The following is a 27,033-nucleotide window of genomic DNA, read 5'->3' on the forward strand; positions in this document are numbered from 1 at the left end:
AACAGGGCAGGGTAAGCGCCTAAATCTGCCTTCCCCAGAGTAGCGGGGCCGGTGAACGCGAAGGCTGTGCGTGCCATCCTACAGCAACAATTGCTTTGCGGGTGCTCGGTCTCAGCCTCCATCCCCTGGGAAGCAGGCAACACTTTTCCACATTCACAAGTTAAGGATGATGCTAGTGAACGTTTTATTTTCCTGTATCTCTGTATTATCCAAATTTAGACCACGTATTTGAATTCACAACACAGAAGCTCTTGTCCAATGAAGACTCCAGGCTTATGTATTTGCTACGGATAAAATCTTATTTTTGCAATTCATTGCGTGTCGGAAGGCTGGACGTGTCACTGCTCGGCTGCTGCTTCTTCACAGGGGAGTGCTGTTTATGTGGAAAAGTGTTGCTTGCACCCTGAGTTACCATGCTGCAAAAACACTGTGTGGGGCTCTCTTTGCAGAGCCGTGAGCCATGCCTTCATTTGCTGAGCATCCATGCCCTGGCATTCCTACCTTCACCTCCCTGTACGTTGTCTTAGAACCCGTACCCTGAGGAGACAATGTTCTCCCCAGCAATTTAGAGAATACAGGCATGCAGTGAGCACGAGTATGACAGGTCAGCTGTGCAGTCACAGCGCTCCTTTTGCAGCATTTCTGGCCACGTGGTGTTAACTCAGGTAGCTCAGACTCTGAAGAGAATTCCATGTTCATGCTGATTTCTATTTCTAGTCTATTTTATAGGACTTCTCCATTGTTAATCTTTTCATCTTACCACCTTCTATGACCAATTTCTGTAACAGCATTTCTGGAACACTGTTTAGTTTCCCTGAACAGATAGTTAAGTGCAAATGAGGCGCTTCCAAAGCTCCCAGAGAAAGCCTGTTTGTATGTCCCTTTTCAAGTTAGGTTTGCTGTTACTTAAGCACAAGCTCGGGACTGAAGCTATTCGAAGTACTTGCAGAATGACCACATCCATGAACAAGCATCTGGGCTGCAGACATCCAAGAAGAGAACAGATGGCCACTGATTTGGTCCATTTTGTTACAAACTATCATTTAGGAAGTGAGTCTTCAGGCACCCAAGGCTTAATTGCACCAAGAGGATGAATGGTCCCAGCTTGAGACCTTGTACAGATAGTCATTTCCAGTACTGAGCCATTAGAAAAAAATCCTGAAGGGGGTTCTGTGAGAGAAGGACTGGAACCCAAAACCCAAGGATGATTATCCTGGTTACTTTCTTGATCTTCTCAAGTCTCTCTGTAAACATGAGACTAAAGGCTAGGTCTGAAAAAAGTGACACCCTGTCACTCCAAACCACCAAATAGCTGGGGCTGGTATCTTCAGTCAACACCAAACACTGACAGAGTTGGGCTGGTGATTCTGCTAGAACAAGAATTTCAACATCTTCCTTCCAGCTGCCTCCCAATACCTAGTACCCATGGTGTTTCCCTGCATCCCCCCATAGGTGCAGCCAGCACTCCCAGCTCATACCTCTGTGTTTCTTAGCTCAGTGCTAAGCTGTACTCCTCATTCCTATTTTCTTTAGGACTCTGATTGTTTCTTCTGGCCTCAGAAGGACTTCCAATGGCCTTTTATTTCACAGCAGGATGTTAAGGAGCCTTTCTTTTTGCCAGTGTTTATATGGGTAGCAAATCAAAGGAGGAGTCCTGACCTGTAAAAAAAGATTGAGATCAGTCTGGGGTCAGCCCCCACAAAATGGCTCTGCAGATCCTAACTGATACAATGCTTGTCCCCATGAAGCTGTCCTGAAGGCTATCTTTGAGCATTTTGGGATCCAGGCCAGGTTAGTTAGTATTCAGAGTCTTCTGGTTCAGGACTTGGACAGATACACTGCAGCAAATGGCAGGGTGTCTGACTGCCTGGGAGAGGACATCTGACCTGCGTGCAGCACTAAAATGTGAAAGCAATAAAAGGTACTCAAGGTCAGTCTTGGTACCACGGTTTTGGGGATACATAATTAGAACAAAAATTCCTGTGAACTTTAAGGCTTCAATTACAAATTCTGAAATTCAGGACAAGGAAGAGAAGAACACAAAGCTGCACATTAGAGTTTCCCAGAAGCAATCCTCCCCAAGCAAAATACAGTTCTCTCATGTGGCTTTTTCCAGCAAACTTTTGTTAAATAAGACTAAGATATCAATTTCTCCATGTTTCAGCATAAATCAAGCTTTGCACAGAGGTCTGTCCCATAATGTCTCCTGACAAGCACATAATCTACAAACAAATCCCATCTAATTCCAGTGTGTAAGCTGCAAAAATAGTAAGACTGGAAGTCATATTCTTGGAAAATTACTCTGTGTGGTGAAGAAATGGTATGTCAAATACAAAGGTATTTGTCTGGACTCAACTCAAATTCAGGGTTCTCCATGGCCAGCCTATCCCTAACATTTTTTTCAATGTCTTTCAAGAGAACAACTGGGTTTTTTGGGTCTGGCTTTTCCAGGTAGTGACTATTTATCATTTTCCTGTATAAGCCTTGTTCCTAATTTTTATAGCCCAGTGCCCTAGGACTTTGGGAAAGTATTTTTTTTCCTTGACTGGCTTTTGCTCAAATCAACTGATTTCTAACATAAATTTGTGATATTGAACTTTCTTTGATTTTTTTTTTTCCCTGCAGAAGGTCAAACTTAATAGAAAAATTGGAAGTATGCCCAATGAAAATCCATACAGCAGGTGGGCTTTACCTATGATGTATTTTCAGAAAATAAATATTGCTTGTTGTTGACATTATTTCTAATTCCCATAGGCTATATCTGGATCTTTCTTCCACCCTAACAGGAATTAAAACAAAATGACTCAAAGAGCAGAATATAATGCAAAACAAGGAAGGATCTCATACACAGCTCTATAGAATAAACAGAACATTGGTTGCTGTGCTCTGGCAAATGTGTAAACACTAAAAGGAAACATTATTTAATATCTACTATACTGAGGTTTATTGCAAAAAAGAAATACTTGTTTTCTGCCCTTTTGATCTTTGTTCTAAAATTTTTGTTCTTTAGGACAATAGTCAAAAATCCCACAAATTTTGAAGTGAGAAAGGAGACACCAAACAAAATAGAAATTCTGTTCATTTCTATCTGCTCGGGAATATCAAAAGTTATTTCTACTTTTTCTGTTGTTTTTACTTGTAGGCTGACTCAGAGTATGGCTCTCTCAGCCATGACTGCAGTACACAGTAAAGATACTGGACCTCCCTTTAACCTGGCCTAGCAGTGCAGGTACCTGAAGCAGTGTAGCCATGGCAGCACAGAGCTCTGAGCGGCCTAATTACTCTGCCAAGAAATAAATGGATAGTGGCAATTCCCTGGGGAAAAAGAGGTTGAATCGTTAACAAAAAGAGTTTCCCCTCAGGCACGTTCGTTAAATAGGTGTTAGCAAGAGCCAGAAAACCTCAAGTTCTAACTTTAGAATAAAAATGTCTTTGTCCTTTGGCACTTTTGATGTCCTAGTCCTTCCAATTCTCCCACTCTCTGTAGATACAAAAGAAAGATGTGATTCCAGTATCTGATGGAAAACCTAAATTAAAGCCAAATGATCCCCACACAACCAAAATCTATACATAAGATCTCCTTAAAAAGACAAATTTAAAAAGTTTCTCCTGTCTGGAAACATGCAGAGCTCTCCTGGTGGCAGCAGCAGGGTGGAGTTGCTTGAGCATCCTGTCTCCACAGGACACACGTCAGGGTCAGTCTCCCGAGCAACGCCAGGAGCATGGGCAGATCTGTTTATTGTGCCTGTAAAAATGGCAGGGTGTCTATGGGGAAGACCAAGGAGAAGAAACAAATGAGAGCAAGATACAGGGGAAGGGAATTTAATTCTGTTATCTCTTCTTCCACCAATCTTTGCTCATACACAAGAGTGGACATGTATAGAGAAAGGTGAAGGGGTAATTTTATCAATCTGCTCACTTTCTTACAAGCTTAAAATACACACAGCATTTTTTTTCTGAAAGTGGAGCCCAAGACTTCACTAAAATTGCACACAGTCTTTTATTTTACAAGTTGAATCTATTTACGTAGACTCTGAGCTAAATCAAATGAGCAAAATCCACATTATTTGTCTGAAATTGCCTTTGAGGTCAATGCAAGTCTAACTAATTTAAGCACAGAGATGTAAAGCCATTTCAGGAACATACCAGGTTTCTCCATGTGGAGACCTTAGAGAGTATTGCCAAATCACAGTCCGTAGACCTATGAGTGTCTGGCAAAATGCTGTTTTCAACAGCTGAAACTTTGGTTTTGAGCAGACAGAAAGCCAGAAAACCGTGAGTCTGCTGTCTCAAAACAGAGGCCAGTAAGTAAATGGTGTGTAGAGGCTAATAGTTGCAATTTTATCACATACATTTAAATGTGAAAAAACAACAGGACACTTCTAAAATCCAAGCTGGTTTTCATTTTCAAATGTTCATATGCTACAGCTCAGATATATTCACCCCACTTAGAGCTAACCACACTGATTTGATGTTTCTATGCAGGCAAAGAAGCAACACAGGTGAAAATCCCACAGAGTCACCAGGATGTGATGCCCAATGATGAGCAGTAATTACTGCAGCAACACTTCAGCCAGCATGAGTGTCAACGAAATGTCTGCTTTCCCTCTGACTTTAGAACAAAAAACTGGCTTTGCCTTTGTGGGGATTTTGTGTGTTTTCTTGGGACTTCTAATTATCAGATGCTTCAAAATCTTGCTAGACCCCTACAGCAGTATGCCTTCTTCCACGTGGGAAGATGAAGTTGAGGGGTTGGACAAAGGAACATTTGAATATGCTCTTGCATGAAAACTCACAGAATATCCTGCCTTAAATTTGATGTTGATTTCATTTTGGAAACCAACTGTTGTTACATTTGTTATACATACCTGCATTTTGGAAATATGTTGGTGACATCCATTTTGTTAAATAAATATTTGTTGCAAACTCAAAAGGTACTTCATGTTGCTTTTATTTGATGAACAGTGGAATGGTAGATGAGAAATGGCTAACAGCAAACAAATACACAATAATTCACTAGAAAGTTACCATGCCCAGTGTTTTAAGGATCAGATGATATCTGGCTCTTCAGAGGAGCATCTCATGTCTACTGTGTCTCATGATAAGCTGAAGAAAAAGATGAAGAACACAAAAGACAGGCTCATGAATGGTGAATGTTCAAGTGGTAGCCCCCTCCCCTCCTCATCCAACACAATTTTCTGAAACTCAGTGTCTGTACTCGTACACTGAGGATACAAAAGTGGAGGACAACAAAAGGTTGTGATTTAGAGGAGGTGCCTGCAAGAGGTGTGTGTCCATGATTTTATTCCACTTGGTTACAGAAGATGATTCCGTTTAAAGTGAAGCTTAAACTGTCTGGTTAACAGCTCCCAGGAGTAATTACACCAGCCTGGCAAGGTCAAAGCAGACACAGTCATGCTGCTTGCCCATTTTTACCCAGCCCCCAGGCAGGTCGGGGTCCAGAGCTCTGTACACTCCAGCACTCTCCACAGCTGGTTCTTCTGTTTGTGCTCCTGCAGTTGTGCACAGTATGGGATCTGGACTGTCACCGATGAACTGGTCATGGGAGATCCTATGAAAGCAGAGACTCAAATCTGGATATTCAAGGTCACCCTCATACACACAGCTGTTTAGCAAGTGTGACAGTACTTGACAGAAATTCAATTCCGTTTTTAAGAAGGCTGGCATTAGAATTTTAGGCACTGTCACTTTTGCTAAACAGATCTGTTTGCAATGAGGAGCTGAGACAAGGAGATCAGTTGCAGCAGTTGTTTTCTTTTTCATGTATTCTGAAAAATACATGTTATTCCTTTTGCCCCATATACTAGGCAGAGGCAGACAGTGAACAGCAGACCTGAAGTGTCATTTGGAACATAAAATACTCGATTGTACAGAGAAGGACATGAATCTCCTGTCTGAAAAATACAAGAGAGGAACAGCCAATATTAATCTACACTGGTCCATTCAAATTATAAAACATAAACAATTTTGTGAATGTAAGGGCTTTTCAACTGCTTCAGATTATATGTAAGAAAAAATTCCAGACCCTCAGAGATTCAGTATATTGCATATATCCTATCTGATTTAGCCATAAAATCCAAGGTAGATATCAGTACAATGATTCATGTGATTTGTTATTGCTGGATAGCATCATCCACTGCAGAGACCTGACACTGCCATTCTTTTAATGTACATCTAATCAGCACAGCTGAGCTCTGTGCTGTCAGGTTGGAGTGCTGAAGGTGCTTAAGTTATCTGGGTTAAATATAGTTCAGTTATCTCTGAACTACACAGCAAGCACTGCAAACATATCCAAAGAACTCCAATATTGTCTTATTATTTTTGTTCTTTACCCAATCTATTGCTGGAAACAATTATCTAATCCCCTTATAATTACAAAGCTTCATCATTTCCTGCCTGCTCTTTTCTTCATCCCAAAAAGACTAGGAAGTCAGCCTTCCCAGAAATAATACAGAGCACATAATTTTTCAAAGGTTTTCCTTAAATATACAGAGTAAAACTTTAAATAGGGTCAGGAGTAAATGTTTTAAAACTGCATGTAGGACAAGAGGACCCCCCCAAAGACTGATCCCACTGACTTCACTGAATCTTCTGCATAAAAATGCACTGAGCAGATCCTGTCCTGAACTCCTGTTATCTGCATGACTATATATGCAGAACTGAAAGATAGAGAGAATATGATCTGTTCAGAATCAGGCATAGCTGGGAGGGAAATGGAGATAACAAAAGTATTTTCAGGCCCCCTTAGAAATTTTGCAATGCCATAAACCCAGTAATTGTAATGGATAGGTACATTTGCTGGTTAATAGTTAACAAGCTAGAATGCCTTTCTAAATCACCATCTAGAAATGTTTTGAAAGAGAGTGATTGGATGGCCTATTCAGTATATTAAACAGGAGAAAAATCTGGCCAATAAGGCAGAGTCTGTAATGCCTCAAAGAGAGGGTCACACTGTATGCATGAATAAAAGAGGCAGATTGTCCTTCCCTAAAAACACAGGATTGAATGGTAAGTTAAATTACCCTGAATAAGGTAAACTTGATTATTTATGCATAATGCTAGAAAACTAAACACAAAGTTAATGGCAAATAACAGTTCAGAGATCTCTGGAAATACATTGTGAAAACCAAAGTATTGTTTTCAAGAACAGCAGAAAGGTAAGAGACTTTACTTTTCCTAGCAAAACACTAATATGGAAATAAGACAGTCAAATGACAGAATCATTTTACTTGGTAGCAAGAGTTCATTGTCATCAAAGACTCAGGATTTCATTCAGTCATGGAGATGGAAACAAACATAGTTTCACTGACCTCAATGAGAGAAGATTTGGTTTTGCTCCTTCATGCCTGAAGATGAAACACTTCCTTGCAACTTTAAGAGGCTGAAGGAAGCAGAATACTATGATCATAAATGTGTAATAATAATAATAATAATAATACAGAGCCAGTAGAAGTAAAATAAACTAAATAAATGTAATATGTTGCTGTGAGGCTTACACACATTAAGGAGGAAAACTAACATAAATATGAAGGTGACAAAGTGGTGCCTCAGCAGAGAGGTGACAGCAGAATATTACCTATAGCTGATGGAAGAAATAAGAAAATATGCTTTAGCTGTATCTCATACTGAAGATGGAGGACATCTGATTATCAGCTCTTCAAATTATAACTTGATATGTGATTTTAGAGAAAATTTACATTGCTGAGCTATAAATATTGATGCAGTATTTTATCTTTCAGTGCCAAAGGGCCAAATGCATTTCACAAAATCATTGAGAAATTTAAATTGAAAAAATCATAGGAGTTCATCTAGTCCAACCTCTTGTGAAAATATGGAACTTAAAAAAAATGTCTGTAATGGGCTTATTTATCCAGATTTTCAGTTCATACATTTGCTTATAAGATATATTTTGTTTCTAACACTTTCTGCTTTTACAAATGCTTGCAGAGTTTCAATGTCTAAGCATGCTCTGGTTTAGTGCCTTTGAACAAACCTGGGCTCCTACTGAATTATACAGGTCTATACAACCACACTCCCTAATCTCCTTAGAAATATGTTTCAAGACATATGATTGCCAGCATTTCAATAGCTCATTTCAGGGCCATCTAGGTCATACTTTAAATTGCTGCAAAGGTACTTAACCCACTAAAGGCTTTAAATATGAGTACCCCTTCTTCTCTTGGAGTTTACGTTTGCTCGTTCATTTTCTTTGAGGGGGTCTGTGTGGGAAAGAGGAGGTGAGAAGCAGATTATACAGCTGTGTGTTCACCTCTCTATGGGCTGCCACTCAGAGGGACCCAGACAGGCCAGAGGAATGGGCCAGCAGAAACCTCATGACATTCAACAAGGACAAATGCAAATCCTGTACCTCAAACAGATTTAACATCTGCACCATACAGGGAGCAACTCTCCTGGAAGGGACTGGGGAAGCCCCAGGTTACAGAGGAGAGAGCCCCATGCAATCCATGTTTTAATGGCATGATCATGTTCCAAGCTTGTGTACATTGATGCTCATGATGCCACCCTGCTCTTTTGTGGGTTTTTATAAAACAGATTGAAACTAGAGGAGTTCTTGGCCCAGTTACAGCTCAGGCCTTTACCTCCTTTGGAGCTTGTACCAAAATACTGCTGGTTTGGTTACAGGGTCAAGTGCACCCATCATAGACAGAAACATCTTCAAAAGCTCTGTCTTTGCTTCAACTATGCTTTTACTCAACGAGTCATAGGATGATAGTCTCATGGATACTTGGTGAGGCAGGGGAGAGGGGAGAGCTTGTGGTGGAAAACATATCTAACCATGCAAGATAATAGAAATAGTCTATTTATATTTTTATAGCAGAAAACTGGCAGCCTACATCAGGAAGACTGCTTAGAGATTCAACAGAAAATTCTCAGCCCTTCATTATTTGAGAGGCAAAGATCTGATATGCAACAGCACTAAACCCTTTGCTGTAGCTGCAACTGAGTGGCTGCAGCCACAGAAGAGTACACGGATCAGTGACCCAAGTCTGTAGCATCCCTGAAGATGTCAATGAACAATGCACCAAATGTATTCTTGGATCCAAATGCAAATCGCTTTCAAGTTAACATAATTAATGAAGACCATGACAACAGCGAAACAACCCAAGGGGATGTGGGCTCTGACCCACCACACTATGAAGAAACATCTTTTACTGATGAAACACATAACAGACTAAGAATCAGTTACAGACCAGGAAAAAGAGAATTATATGACAATTTCCGTCAAAATGGGGAGAAAACAGAAGCTAGTTTACATCCCTATGATACTCACAGTAAAATGTATTATCTACAAACTTTTGGCCATAACACAATGGACCCAGTTCCCAAAATTGATTATTATAGAAACACTGGCAGCGTCAGTGGGAATAAGCTCAACAGACCAAGCTTATTAGAAATTCATGAACAACTGGCAAAGGTAAGTGAAAAGGAAAGATAAAATTTTCTCTATTCCATTTCCAGACTGTTAATTCTGTTTATTAATATGAGAAAGTCCTTAAATTCATGAACCTTGCCCAAGAGAAAAAGTACAAGTAACTACTTACCATATTTCCTTTGGTAGCTGCAGTCTGTTTTCTGCTCTGTACCCTGCTCCGAGCAAAGATTTTTATTAAAAGGTAATTGTAAAGTACTTGATAAGCAGAAAAACACAGCTTAATCTTGTCTAAAAGTATGGATCTACCAAACCTCTTCTGTTTCACATAAGAGTTAGGATGGCAGATGGTGAATGTCAATTCATAATTTAACCAAGCTACACAATTCACACTTATTCTAGACTTGAATTTTACATCAATGCATAACTAATTTTGACAGATTCCTCCGTTGTGCTCATTAATAAATATAAGTATTATAAAAAATACTATGTGCAACAAACAGAATTTCAGTTAATCAGATATCCAGAGCACGACTCAATTGTTGCTGTAACAAACCATTCGAACAGCAAGAAAGAATCCAGAACAAGGGTGTTGAGGGATAACAGAAAAACACTTTTCAGGTGCTGATACAGTGAGCAAATTTGGGGTTAATTATGCACTTATCAGGGCAGGGCTGGAAAGAGAAAGATCATTGCTATAGTTAAACTGAGACTAAAAGTGTCCATATGCAGCAAAAACTCCCGTTCTTTTTTTTTAGTTAGGTAGTTGTGAAATGAGAAAACTTGAGAGAAAACAAGCTCTCATCCCCATTCCACTCAGTTTTTCATATTTCTGAGGTCTGAATAATGTGGACAAGCTTCTGATTTTTGAATGCTGGTCCAGATCTTGTTCAGACTTCTGTTTCCTGGAGATTCCTCTTTCCTAAGAAGGGTTAATACAAAGTAATGAAATTAAACAAAAAATACAGCCGTTAGTAAATTAGGACCTGATTCCTTAGGATCTTATTAGGGCAGCTTCCTAGTTTTGGCCTGACTTACTCAAATTAAGCTCTCCACAAACCTGTGTAAAATGGCTTACAAGGAGAGGAGAAGCATTTCCAAAGATGAAAACAAAGCAGATAGGAAAAGGGAAAAATATTAATTTAGTATCCCTATTCATTTGCAGATGTACAAACTGTTACTCAAAGGACTAAACACATTTCCATGCCCAGAAGAAATTTCCTCTTATAGAAATAATTTACTTCAGTAGTGGCCAGAGAAGAGTAAAACTGTGTCTTAGCTTTGAACATAATGCTGAATGAACATGTATTGAACATTAGCATATTAAAGGATTTCAGTTTTGATCATAACCAGAAAACTCTGGGTTTTTTACTGTTGTATCTCTCAATGGTTTGTGTATTATAAACAAAATTAAATAAATTTGTTTAGGTTTTGTTTAAGGCTATCACTTAAAGAAGATTAAAAAGAAGGCAGATTACATCATAGAATAATGAAGAGAAAATTGTTTCACATGTTGGGACTGTTGGAAAAGAGAAAAGGGCATAATCCAACTTGGTAATTTCCAGACTTTTTCCAGTATCCAGTATCCATCTTACAGAAATATAATCTTATGCCTTTCAAAATAGGAAGGTGAATGTCATAGGTAATGGGATTTTTGTTACCCTGGCATCCTGCTGTGCCCTTACGTGGGTTGTGGCCCTGGTCTGGGAGCACAAGCACAGCTCTGGAACAAACAACGCCCCATTAGCATGGCTGGAGCCCAGTCCTGGCTGTCCCATGGCCTCACTTGGTGACCTTGGACAAACCACTTCGCTCTGCAGAGCTTATGCTGAAGAATAAACAAAGACAAGGTCACCAAATAGGAGCTTAGTAGGGAAGGAGCTGAGTGTGAAAAGGCAGAGCTCCTGTCAGGAGGCACAGGCTGTACGTGCGTGGGATGGGGCTCCAGCCCCCAGCAAGGAGGGGATGAGACGCCACACTGAGCGTGGACAGGAGTTACAGTAATAGCCCAAGGTGCACTTCTGAAGCAGATGCTTTATTCCTTTTTTACTTAACCACTAAAATCTGGCCTTACCACACCATACCCCAAGGCAATCCCACCCCCCTCGCCCCCAATTTGAAACTCAAGTTGTTGAAGGCAACTGTTCTGTCAGAGCTCATTGCCAGATTCTGATGAGAAGTGGCATATGTTTGACTTCAGATTGCTAAACATCACATAAGCATTCCCATTGTGCTTTGATGCTGGGCTTAACATCAGAAGATAAATATTAATATTTAATACATTTTTTTAATATGTAATTTTTCAAATTTCAGAATGTAAGACAGGCTGAAAGGAAATTCAAATATCTAGTTTTCACACTGCTGGAGTCAAATTTGTGTCATCTTTTAGCAAGATGTGTCAGTTTTTGCACACATTAAGCCAATTAAATCCCTAAAAAATAGTCTAAGTGCTATTTCACAGCTGATGGCTGGTGATAATTACTTGGGTTTAATATTTACCCTACATAAGAAATAATCTAACCTTTCTTCCTCTTGGCTATTCTCCACACTTGTTATGGAGATTTGATGAGCTCATCATCTTTAGCCCCAGGAGAGATGAAGACTAAACCATTCTGAAACAAGGAAAGGAAAATGTTTGGGTTAGGTTTTTTGGGGTTTTTTTAAGCAGTTAACTTCTTATTTTAGTAGCTTTTCAAAATGTTCTGTCACTTTTATTCCACATCCTTAATGCATGAGTAGCACAGGTACAGCTGCTTGGTAAATAACCAATCATTCACTAAAGCACACCAATTTAAAATGCATTTATGGAAGGTTTAAGGCCATAATTTATGATAATGGCATAGAGAGCACAAATTAATTCAAAGTACAGAGGAAACAACTTGTTTCAAGTACAAAGACCAAACCCTTTTAATTTTTTTGTCTTTGAAATTCTAACCACTGTAGCAAAAGCCCATCATATTATTCTGCTGATCTTCCTTCACTCACTTTAATCATTTACTGTATTTTGAGCAAACACAGACATTATTATTTCAGGGTAAGAACTGTCAAAATTATCTAAGGAGCTCAAAGGAGCTCAAAGTCACAGGCTTTCAATAGATCTTGTATTCCCACTTTTCTTAGGGCCAACAGGCACCAAGTTTAGCCCATGTTGAAATGTATTATCCAGTCACTTATTTTTCATTTGTGAGCACAGTCCTGGATTTACTGTGTCAAAGGCATTCTAAAACCCTACATCACTTTGGCTAGAGCCCCCATCCTTGAGGGGCAAGTCCAAACATTAGTGTAAGAGGCATACACAGTTGGTCTTTATGTCTGTTTTGGGTCTGTGTGTTTGGTGTTTTTAAAATTATGGACAAAATATAGAAACAACCTTAAAGTTAACCAAGATTTAAAATCTCATGTTTCACAGGATCACAGATGTCTTTCCTCCTTGACCTGCTTAGTTAATCTGGAGATATCTTCATCACCCTCTAAAGCCTAAAAAGTATCTTGATTCCTCTCCAGGAGTGGTATCTGCTCCTGACTCTCTGCCAGACCATGGCAAGGTGCAGGGTCCTTCCTGAAGGCCTTTGAGGAGGACGCAGAAAATCCAGCAATTGCTAACCTAATGCCAACTCCTCACAGGAACAGTGAGAGCTCTGAATTAAAAAAAAAAAAATTAAATTAAATTAAAAGACAATGACAATGAGTATAAATCTCAGTACCATGACTAATTCCTACTTGAACCACCAGAAACATATCATGGTGCTAAATTGTCTCAAAGATTCTGGGGCAAAAGAGCTGAAGAGATAAAATACACATTTATGTCAGTTAACTGGATGTGAACAATCTAAAATTCTGGGCTATTTACACCATAAATATGGCAATTCCTAATCCTATTTACTATGGTAACACCAGTGGTGGCAAAGCCACAGAATGGATTATTCATTTACTACATTTCACTGGCATTTCTCTAACTGTTTTCAGGAATATGTTACCCACCTGCTGCTGCAGTTCTGTTCGTACTTTGTTCAATAGGAAACACTAGATTTCATCACAGAACTTTACCATGCAGCACTCAGTTAGGTCTCTTTTCACTGTGTGCAATTATCCCTGTTTCTACACTTAGCGTTATTCATAAATTGTTGCAAGAGCATGCAGAGGCCAACCACAAGACCCTCATTATGTTAGATGCTCTGTAACATGTCAACACAATGTATATGTGGAATAGCTTACAATAAAACCAGGTTACTATTAGATCAGGTAATAATGTATTTACGCTGCTTAAGCAATTCTTTCATCTTCTCCCCTTGTTAGCAAGCCCACCTGCTGATGCCTGGTGTGAGCAGAATATTGCTCTCTACTCCAGTGACAGTAAAACCTGATCTTTGGAATTCTTTTCCATTATGCCTCCCTTATGCAGCCAGGTGTCCTCTGCCTGGCACAAAAGAATGTCTTTGTTTTGTGTGTGATCCTCCAGAACATTGCTGTGAGCACCGGCTCCGTGGAGAGAGTGGCGAATGGAGAAAGCACCGCTGGGGATGAGACAGCACTCAGCAAGGAAGAGGAAAACAAAACGGGATTTGTCAAGTTTGGATGGGTGAAGGGTGTGCTGGTGAGAAACTTACCTGCATTTCTAAAAAAACAATTAAAAGAAAATAAAATCAGTTCTGTTACACTTAAGTCTTTGAAGAACTAACAGAGGGAGGCAGACTTCAGGGATGTTTGGGGTGCTTTCTAAAAGCATGAAATGCACTTTATCACCCTTCTGGTTTTTAACATTACTTTCAAAATTGAACTAATGCAGTATTTTTTCTTTAAAACCTAGGTAAGATGCATGCTTAATATTTGGGGTGTGATGCTCTTTATTCGACTTTCCTGGATTGTAGGTCAAGCAGGAATTGGTATGTATCTTATTTAATATCATTCTTAACAGTGAAAGGGATAAAGAGGATAAACTATACATGATCATGATTAATATATAATCTGAGATGTGCATTTGCATGTTGAACTAAATAATGTTTTCAAATGCTTGCTAGGGTAAAAGACATTAATCCTCCAAACCATTGGAATTTTCCAGACTCACAGCCAAATTACTGCTTAGAGGCATAGATCTGTTAACTATGCATATGATCATCACATTTGAGTATTTCTGAGCTTTAGTGAAATTTGTATTTAGATCCTGTAACAGATGTAAACTTTATGACTTGGGCCAATTTCTAGTATGTGCGTACAGAGTTAACCTTTAAGAGTTCACACTTTGCTTATCTGTGAAACCCAAACCTTGTCATCTACATATTATAAACAACACTTCTTCACACTTCTCTGCAAAGATGAAAACAGAACTGGAAGGAGGTCTCATCTCATCAGGATTTTGTTATTTTTAACTACAGAACAGCACTAGATACTAGCATACTATGAAAGACTAAGTTTAAAAAACTCTGTTACAGCTTTCATATAAATTAAATAAGTACATTTCATTGTGTGCTGTATCTTTGCTTCTTCACTGTGCAATTTAATTAATCCAAATTCCAGATCCCAGATCCCTGGGAGACTGGGCCCCTAGGCCTCCATCCAGTATACTGCTGAGTGAAACTGGTGAGAGCAGGAAGTGCTCCCAACACTGCAAGAGCAGCTCAGTGAGGTGCAGTGTCCCACAGCTGGGTGGTACAACTCCCTCCTTAGAGCTACTGCTCTGGGGAAGCACAGAAACCTGAGCTGCCATGGCAGTGTCCCTCTGTGATCCATGATCATACAATCAGAGCAATGAGGCCCTGATCTTTGACTGGCACCCAGATGTTATGAAAAACAGCAATCCAAAGGCAGGATGGCAAGTATTCCAGTTTGGATGCTCACAGAATGGAAACATTAAGGGGTGTCAGCTCTGCTGGGCTTGGACGAAAGTCAGTGCTCAAAATCAGATTGAATATGTCATTCATATCCTTGTTAATGGAAGTGAGATGAAACATCTCCAAAAATTTGCATGGTTGAAGTCTTATTTCCAATAAAAAGCAGTAACTTCTAAGAAGTTTCACTTGAGCAAGACTGAGCTTTTAATAAAAGAGTAACAAATGAAACACTTATTAAGAAAAAAATCACAAACTTTCAGAGACACAAATAGGAAAAGAAAAACCAACCCAACAATAAAAGATGCAGAACTAAGCGGAAGAACTTTACTACTTCTGCAGCGCTCCACGCATGGCTCCAGCGCTGTGCCTGACAAAAGGGTGCTTTCTGATTTTATGATGCATACCAAATGAGCACATACAGCCCAGGGCACTCATAACTATATGCCTTGCCATGAAAATTCTGCATCTTAATATTGCCAAGACTTTGCTCTGGGGTTTCATGCAAAATTAGTTTTTAAGGGCAGTTTAGTAACTTATTGAGATCATCAAGAAGTATTACTTTGTTTTGAGGTGTGAGAACAGCCATAGGCAAGAGTAATTCATTTTGGAACAACTTAGGAGCCATATGCCTGGTTTTCAATCTGAACTTTAATCAGATTTTAACACTAATTTGCACCAACATCAGTTACAACCTTTCTGCTTTCATTTTTAATTTTACCATTTTAACTCATTGATGAGCAGGCTCTTCTTTCTTATGCTTTATTGCTCTGCTCTTGCTTTTTCAATTGCCTGTATTATGCAAGGGGGTTACTTTTACTTCTGAAAATGAAACGTCAAATTCCATTTGAATAATTTCTCAATGCATTTTTGGAATGCCTTTTGAGCAATCAGCTTTAAGTCCCCAGCCAAGCTGCTTAAGGAGAACAGTGATGGAAGCTCATCATCACCAAGGCTCAGGGATTTCACTGAGTCCTGCTACTAACATGGAAATTAAATGAGACAGTTAAACCACCATCTGGGCACCATTTATATTCCCATCATTAGAGGGCCAAAGAGAGACAATCCAATTATTTCCATGCCCTGATAGGCTATCTTGGGCAAAAGCTCTTACAGGGGAAAAAGTAGGATTCTGCAAGGTTCTCTGGTTATCATCAGCTAGGAAAAAAGGGACGGTATGGTTCTGACAAGATTACAGGTCCAAAACTAGGCTGGTATTTCCTCCTAACATCTGGGGACTCTCTGAGATCTGTATTTGTACCTATACATGGAATGGTTAGACAAAGAGAAAAACACCAAGTTTATGCTACTTGAAAATCTCGAATATTACAGTTCTGTTACATTACATTATATTACAATGATGTTTTGGTTGAGTCATTTTATTTTATGCACTTTTTTTCTTAAATGGTAACATATTTTTTAAAAATTATCATTAAAGCCTTCCCATGAAGATGTTACTATGAAATCAGCAAAATATCTGACCCTATATATCATATATGTGTTAACAATATGAATTGTGAAATGCAACAAAACATCCTTGAAAAGTATCCTTAGGATGCACATACACTAACCAAATAATTTTAAAACTGCTTTGAGAATTATGTGTCTAACTTACTCAGTTTAGGAGTTAACAGCTCTTAAAGACATATTCAGCCACTTCTCAGACAAAGAATTTGCATGGCTGAACAATATCCTCCTATGTAATGGTAGCTGACCAAAAGGAATGACCATCTGGATTTTTTTATACAGACCTGCATATAAAACATTTGCATGACTAGTTATAGTAAGAGTTCAGAAATCAGTAAGATAAAAATGATTTATTAGAGGCTCAAATCACTTTAAATATCCTACACTATGTTATATATCATTTATGGCTCACAGATTACATTGCTCTGTCTTAAAGGATTGTGATAACATAGCTATAATTTAAGCAGCAAAGAACATTAATTCAGGGACTGGATGTCTATAACCATCCACTATGAACTGAACTCAGGAATCTGATCTGTAAGTCAGATGGTAGAAATACAGGAGATAAATCAATAAGTTTGAGTACTTCTAGCTCAACATCAATTGTAGGATCCAAGTTTCAATTCGGATGAGCCCTGGTCAATAAATACTACAAGCAGTGTACATTCTCCAGTTCCACACTGAATGTCTACATACTCTGTGGAAACAAGGCAGATACTGCATAAGCCTTAGCAGTTCAGATAAAACTAAGAACTAATTCCAGGCTTGGCAGCAAACTGTAATTCTTTAATTTTTTTCTCCTGGTTTTCTCCCTCTCATAGATAGAAATGTGAATAAAAGGAATAAAGTTGAGAGAAAATCATTATATTATTTCTTCACCTGACTTAAAAAGGATTTCTGGAACTACAGAGCCAAACTCCTCTTGGTAGTGGCAGAAATGTAACAGCAATGGCTGCAATTGTTCCTTGGGAGGTCCAGTTTGTACACAAACAAAGCTTTTTTATTGGGCAGGTGGTGTAGCCCTGGACATGTAATCCAAAGAAGCTGTGGGATATTTATCCATGGAGGTTTTCAAGAGCCAGCTAGCCAAGGTCATCACTGATTTAATCCTAGCAATAGTTCTGCTATGACTGGAAGGCTACAGACCTTCAGAAGTCACTTCAAATCCATGCTTCTGTGATTCTAAATCATACAAAGCACATTCTGCTCATGTAATTTCTAGCACAGTTTCACAAAGTTAACAGAAACACAGCCATATAGCCAAACACTGGAAACAGTCTCAGATTTCAGACTTACACTGAAACCCAGTTACCTACAACTAACCACCTATTACTGATCTTCAGATGTTTGATTATCCTTGTGATATCAGCTAAAAAAGAAGAAAAATATTCTAAGTTCTCTATGACTATACATTACAGGTCACCTGTTAAAGTAAATGGCCTCTAAAAAGCAGTATTTTCATTTTCAAGTGTTTCTTCTGTGTTAGAGGAAAAATACTTTTTTGGGGAAGGCTCCCACTCAGGTCTTGTCCCTCTGCCTGACAGACTCTTTGTGTTCATGCACTGTGAATCTATACTATGAATCTGATCCAGCATTTAATTTACTGATGAAAGACAACAGCATTCTTACAAGAGCTCTGGTTAATGTGTCAATCTCTTCATTTAAACAGCCAGGATGTGTGTTAAAGGTAGATACAAGCATCCATGTCAAGGCATGCCTGTTTGTTCATTTCCTTCATCCTCTGGAAATCATAAGAATTCCTGGATAGGGTACCCCCATCAGAAAGAATCACTGCTTGAAGACTGATGGGAATAATTTACTATCGTGACATGGACTTCATGAAAATGTTCTATAAGCCGCACGTGGTCAACAAACCATCTTTTCAGTTTATTGCTCTGATTCTGGCCTGAAAATTCAATTTAAAGAGAGAATGATTTGTAGGAAACATGGAACATGAGTAAAATATTTTATCTTCTTATTACTGACAGGTCTTGGAGTAATCATAATTCTTCTCGCCACGATGGTAACCTCAATTACTGGGTTGTCAACTTCTGCAATAGCAACTAATGGGTTTGTCCGTGGAGGTAAAAAATCTTAGGGTTACTAATGCTTTCAAGCCCCAGAAGGTATTTGTGCATTTTTTTCCTATGAGACAAACCAGAGGGACCATAAACCAAAGGGCATATCTAATGGAACTGGAAGGTAACAATGCTAGCCACCTCTCATCACAATTTAAGGCGTGTTTGCGTTGTCACTTCTAACAAAGCACAGATTTCAGTTCAGTCTGAGAAGTACATTTCAGATGTTCCTGCCAACTGCTGAGCAAGGGATGGTTCTGGCTTTTCATGGAGTTCTTTCACCTTTCAGCCGTTTTTTTCTATTCAGAGCATTCCAGGTTGGACATTCTTCAACAAACTGAGCATGAGACATCTCTTCCTGTCATTTTGAAGACTGCTGCAGATCAGTGGCTATCTTCAGTTTAATGCCTTCTTTCTAACACTCCTTACATTTCAGCCACTCCTTGGAAGATGGATGAACAATTTGGCTGTAAAAGTCTGTGTCAGGTATTTGATGAAACAAAGTTTTAGTGCATTTCAGAGCCTTTAAGTTATAACTGGTCTGGTCTACGCCCTGTGGAAAATGGCAAGTTCTTACTACGTCACTTAAGCAGAACAGGTACTGGAACACACTTGCATATACTTTCTTTTTCGGATCTTTCAGGTCTTGGAATCATAGTTATTGCTCTGAGTGTAGTAGTAACAACATTGACAGGTATCTCCATGTCTGCCATTTGCACTAATGGAGTAGTAAGAGGAGGTAAGTGAATATGATGTCATATAAAAATGTGCAGATTTGAATTAGAAAAATACATGGAATTGAGATAACTGCGTTATAAGGAAAGAAAGAATATGTATACTTGCAGTGATTTCTCCCAGTGGATCAACAGCAAATTGAAATGTGTATAGATTTAATGCAAAAAACATTAAAGATTCACTGCATCACTATGATGCAGGAGCTTAAACACTGTACCATGGAATGTGACCTTTCATGTTAACACTGGAATAGATCCATGTAAGTCAGAACCTTTCTGGAAGTGAGTTTCTCTCTCCTTTGTGTTACTATATCATGTATCATGAAAAATTATAACAAGATCCACTTTTGCATGCTAATATGCACTAAAAAGATTTCTGGAATAGAAAGGCATACTGAAAAGTCTGAAGACAGAACCAGTACAAAGCACACTGCTTTTCTGCAGTGTCCCCTGTTAATATAGGGCAAAGTTTGATGCTATTTGTGAGATTAAAAGCACAGATTTCTGCAAGAACAGCTATGTGGGGGGAAAAAAAGCAAAAGCTGAGTGTTTAGTTGTGCTGAAATAACAATCATTTCTGTCTGCAGGTGGAGCATACTATCTTATCTCAAGAAGTCTGGGCCCAGAGTTTGGTGGCTCTATAGGACTTATCTTTGCCTTTGCAAACGCAGTGGCAGTTGCCATGTATGTAGTCGGATTTGCTGAAACAGTTGTAGAACTTCTTAAGGTAAATGCAGATATTTCATGCATATGATGAAATTGGTTCAGTTTTGTTTTGTGTGGCTGGGTTTTTTTTTGGGGGGGGGGGGATGGTGATGGTGGTGTTTGTTTTACATAATGTATTTGCATAAGTAGTGATCTGTTTTAGTTAAGGCTTGAGGGATATCTTTAAAAGGGAAGAAGCTGGTCTGTCTAAACATGCCACAGAATGCTTCTTCATTATTTCTACCTTTTAAGTGTATTTCATACATTTCTTGACAATAATCTCAAAATCAGACAAAGAGCAGACATCCCATTATACAGCCAAATAACCCCAACTGCAAAAAGCCAGCTGGAACATGACAAACATGACATACAAACACGTGGTCTCACAAATCTCTGAAACTTTGACAGCTCACTGCTTTCTATTTCACCTTGTTACTTGATCCCACCAGTTGGGCAGAGAGAGACTGTTCTAATACCATTTCTTACCACTTTCAGGAGAGTGATACACTGATGGTAGATGAGTCCAATGACATCAGAATCATAGGGACCATAACTGTGGTGTGTCTTCTTGGCATCTCTGTTGCTGGCATGGAATGGGAAGCAAAGGTAAACCTTTAAAAGAATATAAAAGCAAGCAATATATTAACCTGCTGTACAGCATTTGTGTGTGAAGAATGCTATTCAACAGATGGAATTTTCAAAAGCACTCAGTTTCAGTTTATGCTTAATCTTTCTAAAAGCAATAGCAGTTTAATCATTACATTCAATGAAAGCCCAATTACACTCTGCCTTGAACATACATTTAAAAGCAAAGAGGAAGTTTGAGTTTTGCAGACAGCTTGGTTATATTGATTTTTATAATTCACGGCATCATTTAGAGCCTTGGCTATGTGCCCCTTTTGCCCTTATTTTTGATGCAGCCTGATAGAATAAACAGTAGTAAAAACAACATATGGTTTTATCACTGTACTCTCTCAAGCCCTACTCAGCAGAAGAGCTCTTCTTGTTACCCATTCCTCAATCTCTAATGATTTCTGCTATTCCTTCACCTGTAAAAAATGTCAGAATGCAAATTCAAATGGCAGTACTTTAGAGATTGGAATGCAGCTATCGAAATTGGGTCCAGAAATCAGGTGCAACAGCACCCTTGTTTTTGCATTATGCCGTGATGGAGACTAGAACAACTTGTAAAAGAGATCAGAAAACAATTTGATATTATAACCTTTGAAGTGAACCCCCTGCAACTAAAACATTATAACAATATAAAAAAGTCTTACACTTGATATTAATGCATTAGCTGTTCCATTTTACCTTTTCTTGTAAGGAAGCTAAAATTAAATTGTAACACTATATTTCATTATCCTCTAAGTAAAAAGCATCTGCTGTTGTCATCAACTGATTCAGCTATCTTGATTCCTGGTATTTTTCAAAAACTAAAGAAATTAATAACCTGTTATAGGAAACAGATACAGATAACTTACTGTATAGCCATCTCCACAGCAACAAAGTTAAAAACAACAGGAGAATCTTCTTGTTTCTATTAACAGGCTCAAGTTATTCTTCTGATTGTTCTCCTTGTTGCCATTGCAAACTTCTTTATTGGGACAGTCATTCCTACCAACACTGAAAAGAAGGCAAGAGGCTTTTTTAATTACCAAGGTAAGCTACCTTGCTATCTATCATAAAATTGTGTTTGCATTCTTTTGACTTAAAGTAAGTTAAGGATTCCACTGAAAAACGTCACAAGATCAGAATCTTCTGCCCAAGTTTAAGTGAGCTTGCAAACAAAGGGAATGGATTTAATCTCTAATTTTGAGTTTGTCTCTCTGCTGCTGCAGCTGATAGCACAGTAAGATGCAGCTTGAGTCATTTATACATCAGTAGACCACAGACAAACTTTCACAGAGAGCTAAGAGCAAATGCTGCAGTGATGTTTCTGTCACTTCAGCATGAATCTGTAGCTCTGAGACGCAGACAAGCACGTCCACCTGGGGACCAGACTAAGGAAATCAAATTTACTTTGCTTATGATGTGAGACAGATTCAAACCCAGTTGTCCAGATGTGAAAGACTGGCTTATTCACCTCCTTCATTAAGTAACTTTGGAATCAAATCTTGTTGGTATATTTCATTCTCACCTATATTTGCAGCATCAATATTTGCAGAAAACTTTGGACCAGATTTCAGAAGTGGAGAAGGATTTTTTTCGGTGTTTGCCATTTTTTTCCCAGCTGCCACTGGCATTCTTGCAGGAGCCAATATCTCAGGAGATCTGAAAGTATGTATTTCATTAACTTCATTATACTAGCTGTAGTTTGGAAAAATAACAAGAAAACCAATCATGAATCAACACTGTATTCAGTTTTAGATCATGTCTTATTTTGGGAAGCAAAGCTCTCTCTTTCAAGTACCTGCTTTATCATTTAAAACATGCATTCACATTTTCTCTCATAATGCATTATGGGTATTTACAGAAATGATTGTAGCTAGATTTGGGTCATTTAAGAACATGTTTCAATAACCTGCAATAATGTATCATTAATGGTCCATTAGCAGCAGATGCTATAGGAGAAATTACATGTGTATCTCTTGGAGCTCATCTTTGGTTAACATCGATCCAAACATCATCCCAAAAAGCATACCTGGAAAGCTCATGTTTGTACTCACAAGAATCAGTGGAGACCAGCTTTTCATATTCAGGGTCATAGCAAGGGCAGAGCAAACAGAGAATTTAATGAAAGCAAGTATGTCCCAACCACATGTCACTATTGCTGCTCAAAGGAAAAGCTGCAAGCTTGCAGCTGTGACAAAAAAAGGAGTCTGAAGAGAAAGGGAAAGGAGGTCCAAGGGTGCCCAGTTGCCTTGCTGTGGCCATTCTGTCAGTTTCCCATTCTCCTCTTGCAGTTCAGCAGTTAAAGGAGATGGAATTTCCAGTATCTAAACATACAGGTAAATTAGAGATGGGAATTTAATTTTAAGTGTCCTCTAGTTTTCATGACAAAAACACTCAAAAACCGACCAAAATAAAAAAAGAAAGTCACCAACAAGATATGGCTCACAGCTAGATAACCCCAGAATGTCAGATAAAGTTATTTGGCCTTATCCTATAAATCCATTGCCTTGCAGACCTTAAGGATTCAACCAAAGGTCTGTTATTTCTGTATTGGCACAGCAGTCACAAGTTCACCAGATCCTACCACCCCTGAGAGCCAATTCTCTTTCCTTTCCTCACCCTGAGCTACATGCCTCAGCTTCTTTGTTTTCAGAGGACTGCTTTTCAAGCCAAGCACAGAGAAAACACGTGGAAACTGAGCCACTGATAGTGTCAATGAGATTCCATTTTTAATTAAAAAACCAAAACCCATTGTACTTCTGCCCAGTGAGACTGAACCAGCCTCACACAATCTCCATCCTTTTATCAAACAAAAATAATTCTTTTGCCATATATGGTGTTCTGCCTGCATGGCAGACTCCCAAAGCAGCAGCACTTCTTCCATCAGCTGTTTGAAACAATCCAAGCAGACCTAGGGAAGCAGCTCTCCCGTTGGATCTCTGGAGTTGTTTCAGTCTCACAATAAGTGGACTTCTGTAACCAAGTCCTCCAGGCAGCAGATTTCCCATGGAGCATGTTTAGATGCATTAGACAAGTCTAATTAAATTAACCAGCCTCTCCAGAATCTAAAAGACAAGCTATGGAGTGTTTAAAAAGTGTAAAATTTACCAATCAAACTTTCTTTAGAATTTGTTGCAAACACCTACATCTGTGCTCCCGCAGCCACTACACACTCAGGTTGTGTCCTACTCCAGAGCCTACTTACAGGGACAGCTTCCCAGTGACTTCCTACTGACTTCAGTGGGGTTTAGCCCCTAAAGTGCTAACAGTATAGGAAATACGGCTTTAAATTTTAAAAATGTAAAACGTAAAAGTTGTCAAGTTGTAAGAAACTTTAACCTTAAGATGCAACATTACAGAGTTTAGGATAACCACAAGATTCCACAAAAACAATGACCTAAAACATGCACATCAGAACTGCATAAATTTACCATGGTCTGAATGCAAAGGGTCTTATGCAGCTGAAGTGACTCCACAATTATTTTTCAGTTCAAGAAATCTTTACCTCATTTAAAAATTATATTAATTACTAATACATTTAAGCACTTCATCCATGCTTCACAATAAACTCCATATTTCTATTTTGGTTTTTTACCCTGCAAGAAGGATCATTATAAAACGTCTGTGACTTAAAACGCATTCAACAAATCTTTGATTTACAAAACCTTGCTAAACCAACTTAAGAAGAAAATTTATAAAAAATTCTTCCTAGCACAAACAAACACACCCTAAATTGTATGGTTATCTAGCATTAAAAATCCCTTCAAAATTTACAGTGCAGATCTTTGGACTCTTACAGTTGCATTACTAAAGCTGATACTGGTGTGAGCCAGTCTGTAAGCATTGTAACCCAGCTGTATTAAATTATCTAAATTAAGTCAATACAGTGAAAGAAAGTAGTTGTTTTGAAGACCCAACTAACAATTACTGGTTGCAAAGCACAGAAGTACTACATCTGTCTTACCAATTAACCAAAAATGGTCTCATCTTGTCATCCACAAGAGTCTGATGGTTCAGTAGCTATTTACCCACTAGATCATTAAACATTAAAATAAAGCCAATTGCAATGTAAAGAGAGTTTGGAGTTCTAAGAAATGCAGAGCTCAGGACCCTCCTGTTGCTATAAATGTGAGCTTTGCTCCTGCAGAATATCCTTCACATGTGCAGGTAGGAGCACTGCACCACAGGAGCACTGCTCTGTCTGCATGCTGGGACCAGAAATGTTGGCGCAGGTCAGAGTGATAAAAATCAACTCTCCAGGGGTATCTTCACACCACAGTGTGGCAGAACTCTCAGCAGGCAAATGCAATCAGGCTGCAGCACACAAACTCACCGTGTTTCTCGTGTCACTGCTTTGTTTAAGGACCCACAAAGTGCCATACCCCAGGGAACAATGCTGGCCATTGTGATCACCACGATTGCTTACATTGCGGTTGCAATATGTGCAGGTAAGTACAGAACTTTGGCTGCATGTCCTCACTCCTACAGTTAAGTTTGAAAGCTTGGCATGCAAATGAATGATTAACCTCACTGCTTTTTCATCCCATGGATTTATTATGTAGAGAGAGAGCAGTTTTGCTTTTACTGTATGTCAAAACAGTGGTTAAAAAAAAGCAGCAACCAGCAGAAACCAAAGTCCCTGTCTGCAGCTGGACCTTCAGGTAACCTGTATGGTTATTTTTGCATTCCATTCAGTGACAAAGACCACCAGCATATAGTATCCATGAGTATAATAAAGATCAAAGGAACCTCTGATCAATCTGCTGATCTTCTGCTCCTGGTTCACACTGAAATTTCACATGGCTTCTGCTTGCATTCACTAGTCTTACTGAACACTCACGAGAATCACAGGAACAGGGTAACACACATTTTGTACATTCTATGTCAAAGACAGAAATCAGTTGCCTGTCTCAAAGGAACTACACAACTACATGTTCTACAGTAGTGGAATATGAGGTAACAAAATGGACACGAGTGAAAAAGAGACCTGTACTGAAGCCATGAACGGTGTTGGAGGATTATGCAGTTAAATTCTCATTACAAGCATACAATAAATCTCTGGTCAAGAAAAATAATTTTGCTTTTGTATTTAATAAATGCAAGAAAAAGTGTTGAAAACAACACTCTTCCTTATGAGCAAATACCTCAAAAAAAAAACTCTTTCTTATGAGCAAATACCTCAATACCACAAGAAAGCCCAGCAGAGAACTCCCTTTTCTGGGAGATGACTCTCAAATCTTCTTAAATTCTATGGTTCTTGGACTTTATGCATAGGCAGAATACTTGACTCAAGCCTCAGCTCAGGCCGTTGCATTATTTAGATGAAATTTCCCCCTGCAATTAAAATTAAAGTAGTCATTCTTCACTTTCTTTTATAAATTCACTTTATATTATAAATCATTGTTGTTTATTTGAGAACGTTGCTCTGGTCTCACAAGAAGTAGCTGTATTTCAGCTTCAGAGCTGTGTATTTTTCAGTGTAATACTTCCTTCTTTTTTTTTTTTTAGTTCTTGTTTGTATGTTAGTTTTCTAAATAGCCACTGGGTATTTTGGGAGTCTTAATGTTTTTGATAAATCTGAAGGTATCATATAAACTTACATTTTGGCCACTAACGATGTTGAGATCAACACTGCAACTTCACGTTTTTCTTCTCACTTCTGGTGGCAAGCAAAAAAAAAGACAACATAAATATCAATAAACACAAAAAGAATATAGGTAATTTCTCCTTTTCAAAGTTTTTTCTCATCATACTGGTATCAATAGGGCTATGACAATCTGAACAGTTGAGGATCTGGGTCTCTAAAGCAATTCTGTGTGCTTGTTACACAAATAGAAGGGTATGCCTAGACCTAAGACCCTCACTGACCTGTTTGCTTGGAATACTGGCACTTTTAAAAGCAGTGACAGGAGGACTAAAGACTTCTGAGTTAGTCAATTTATTATTGATCTGTCTGCTTCTCTAATCTCAGAAATATGCTAATCCTTATTAGTTAAGTGGCTGATTATTTTAAAAGTAACAGAAGCAAATATTTGCTTACAGACACCATGAGAATCTAAGTCACAGTAAAGGGCAGTAACCCCTGCCCAACACAAAACGTTGCTCTTTGGGATGAGTCTAAGGCAGCAGTTGGACAAAATGTGTGCAGTCTAGGAGTCAAAGTGTGGCAAGAACATTCTTTCAATGTCACAAGGAAGCAA

General features: G+C 38.7%; 2 protein-coding genes and 1 long non-coding RNA gene across 5 annotated transcripts in view; 2 read left to right on the forward strand and 1 right to left on the reverse strand.

The window, feature by feature from the left end:
- Nucleotides 1-27,033, reverse strand: part of LOC108448712 — a 60,132-nt gene that overhangs the window by 2,251 nt on the left and 30,848 nt on the right. Inside the window, exons 3-12 of one of the 2 annotated variants that reach the window (XR_001864692.1) lie at nt 26,434-26,492; nt 26,012-26,167; nt 22,359-22,492; nt 21,703-21,844; nt 20,708-20,833; nt 11,934-12,024; nt 9,585-9,627; nt 7,332-7,402; nt 5,029-5,915; nt 1,479-1,659 (exon numbers count right to left, since the gene is read on the reverse strand). This is a non-coding gene — a long non-coding RNA (uncharacterized LOC108448712). Of the gene's footprint in view, nt 1-1,478; nt 1,660-4,935; nt 5,916-7,331; nt 7,403-9,584; nt 9,628-11,933; nt 12,025-20,707; nt 20,834-21,702; nt 21,845-22,358; nt 22,493-26,011; nt 26,168-26,433; nt 26,493-27,033 lie in introns of those variants that run through there. The other variant, XR_001864691.1, reaches the window with a different exon arrangement.
- On the forward strand, nt 1,654-4,933 carry CTXN2 (cortexin 2). Of its 2 annotated transcripts, none has more exons than XM_008640031.2 (2): nt 1,654-3,229; nt 4,486-4,933. In XM_008640031.2, exon 2 carries the CDS (start codon nt 4,540-4,542, stop codon nt 4,786-4,788), a length of 249 nt encoding a protein of 82 aa, XP_008638253.1. In that variant the 5' UTR covers nt 1,654-3,229; nt 4,486-4,539; the 3' UTR covers nt 4,789-4,933. The 2 variants fall into 2 exon arrangements, with proteins under 2 accessions (XP_008638253.1, XP_017598090.1); XM_017742601.1 differs by having other exon boundaries at nt 1,654-2,681.
- The window catches only part of SLC12A1 (solute carrier family 12 member 1), a 45,605-nt gene continuing 27,076 nt past the window's right edge, over nt 8,505-27,033 (forward strand). The window contains exons 1-10 of the mRNA XM_017742602.1: nt 8,505-9,457; nt 13,872-14,006; nt 14,220-14,295; nt 18,693-18,788; nt 19,426-19,521; nt 20,104-20,243; nt 20,717-20,827; nt 21,769-21,880; nt 22,371-22,498; nt 25,197-25,281. Coding sequence (XP_017598091.1) covers nt 9,047-9,457; nt 13,872-14,006; nt 14,220-14,295; nt 18,693-18,788; nt 19,426-19,521; nt 20,104-20,243; nt 20,717-20,827; nt 21,769-21,880; nt 22,371-22,498; nt 25,197-25,281 — 1,390 coding nt within the window. The 5' untranslated portion in view covers nt 8,505-9,046. The remainder of the gene's footprint in view (nt 9,458-13,871; nt 14,007-14,219; nt 14,296-18,692; nt 18,789-19,425; nt 19,522-20,103; nt 20,244-20,716; nt 20,828-21,768; nt 21,881-22,370; nt 22,499-25,196; nt 25,282-27,033) is intronic.

Source organism: Corvus brachyrhynchos, unplaced genomic scaffold (assembly GCF_000691975.1).
Source record: "Corvus brachyrhynchos isolate BGI_N302 unplaced genomic scaffold, ASM69197v1 scaffold97, whole genome shotgun sequence".
Lineage (NCBI taxonomy): Eukaryota > Metazoa > Chordata > Aves > Passeriformes > Corvidae > Corvus > Corvus brachyrhynchos.

Bases quoted from the DNA above. Each gene is read 5' to 3' on its own strand.
- CTXN2 (XM_008640031.2), top strand. From the start codon at position 4,540: ATGATGAGCAGTAATTACTGCAGCAACACTTCAGCCAGCATGAGTGTC.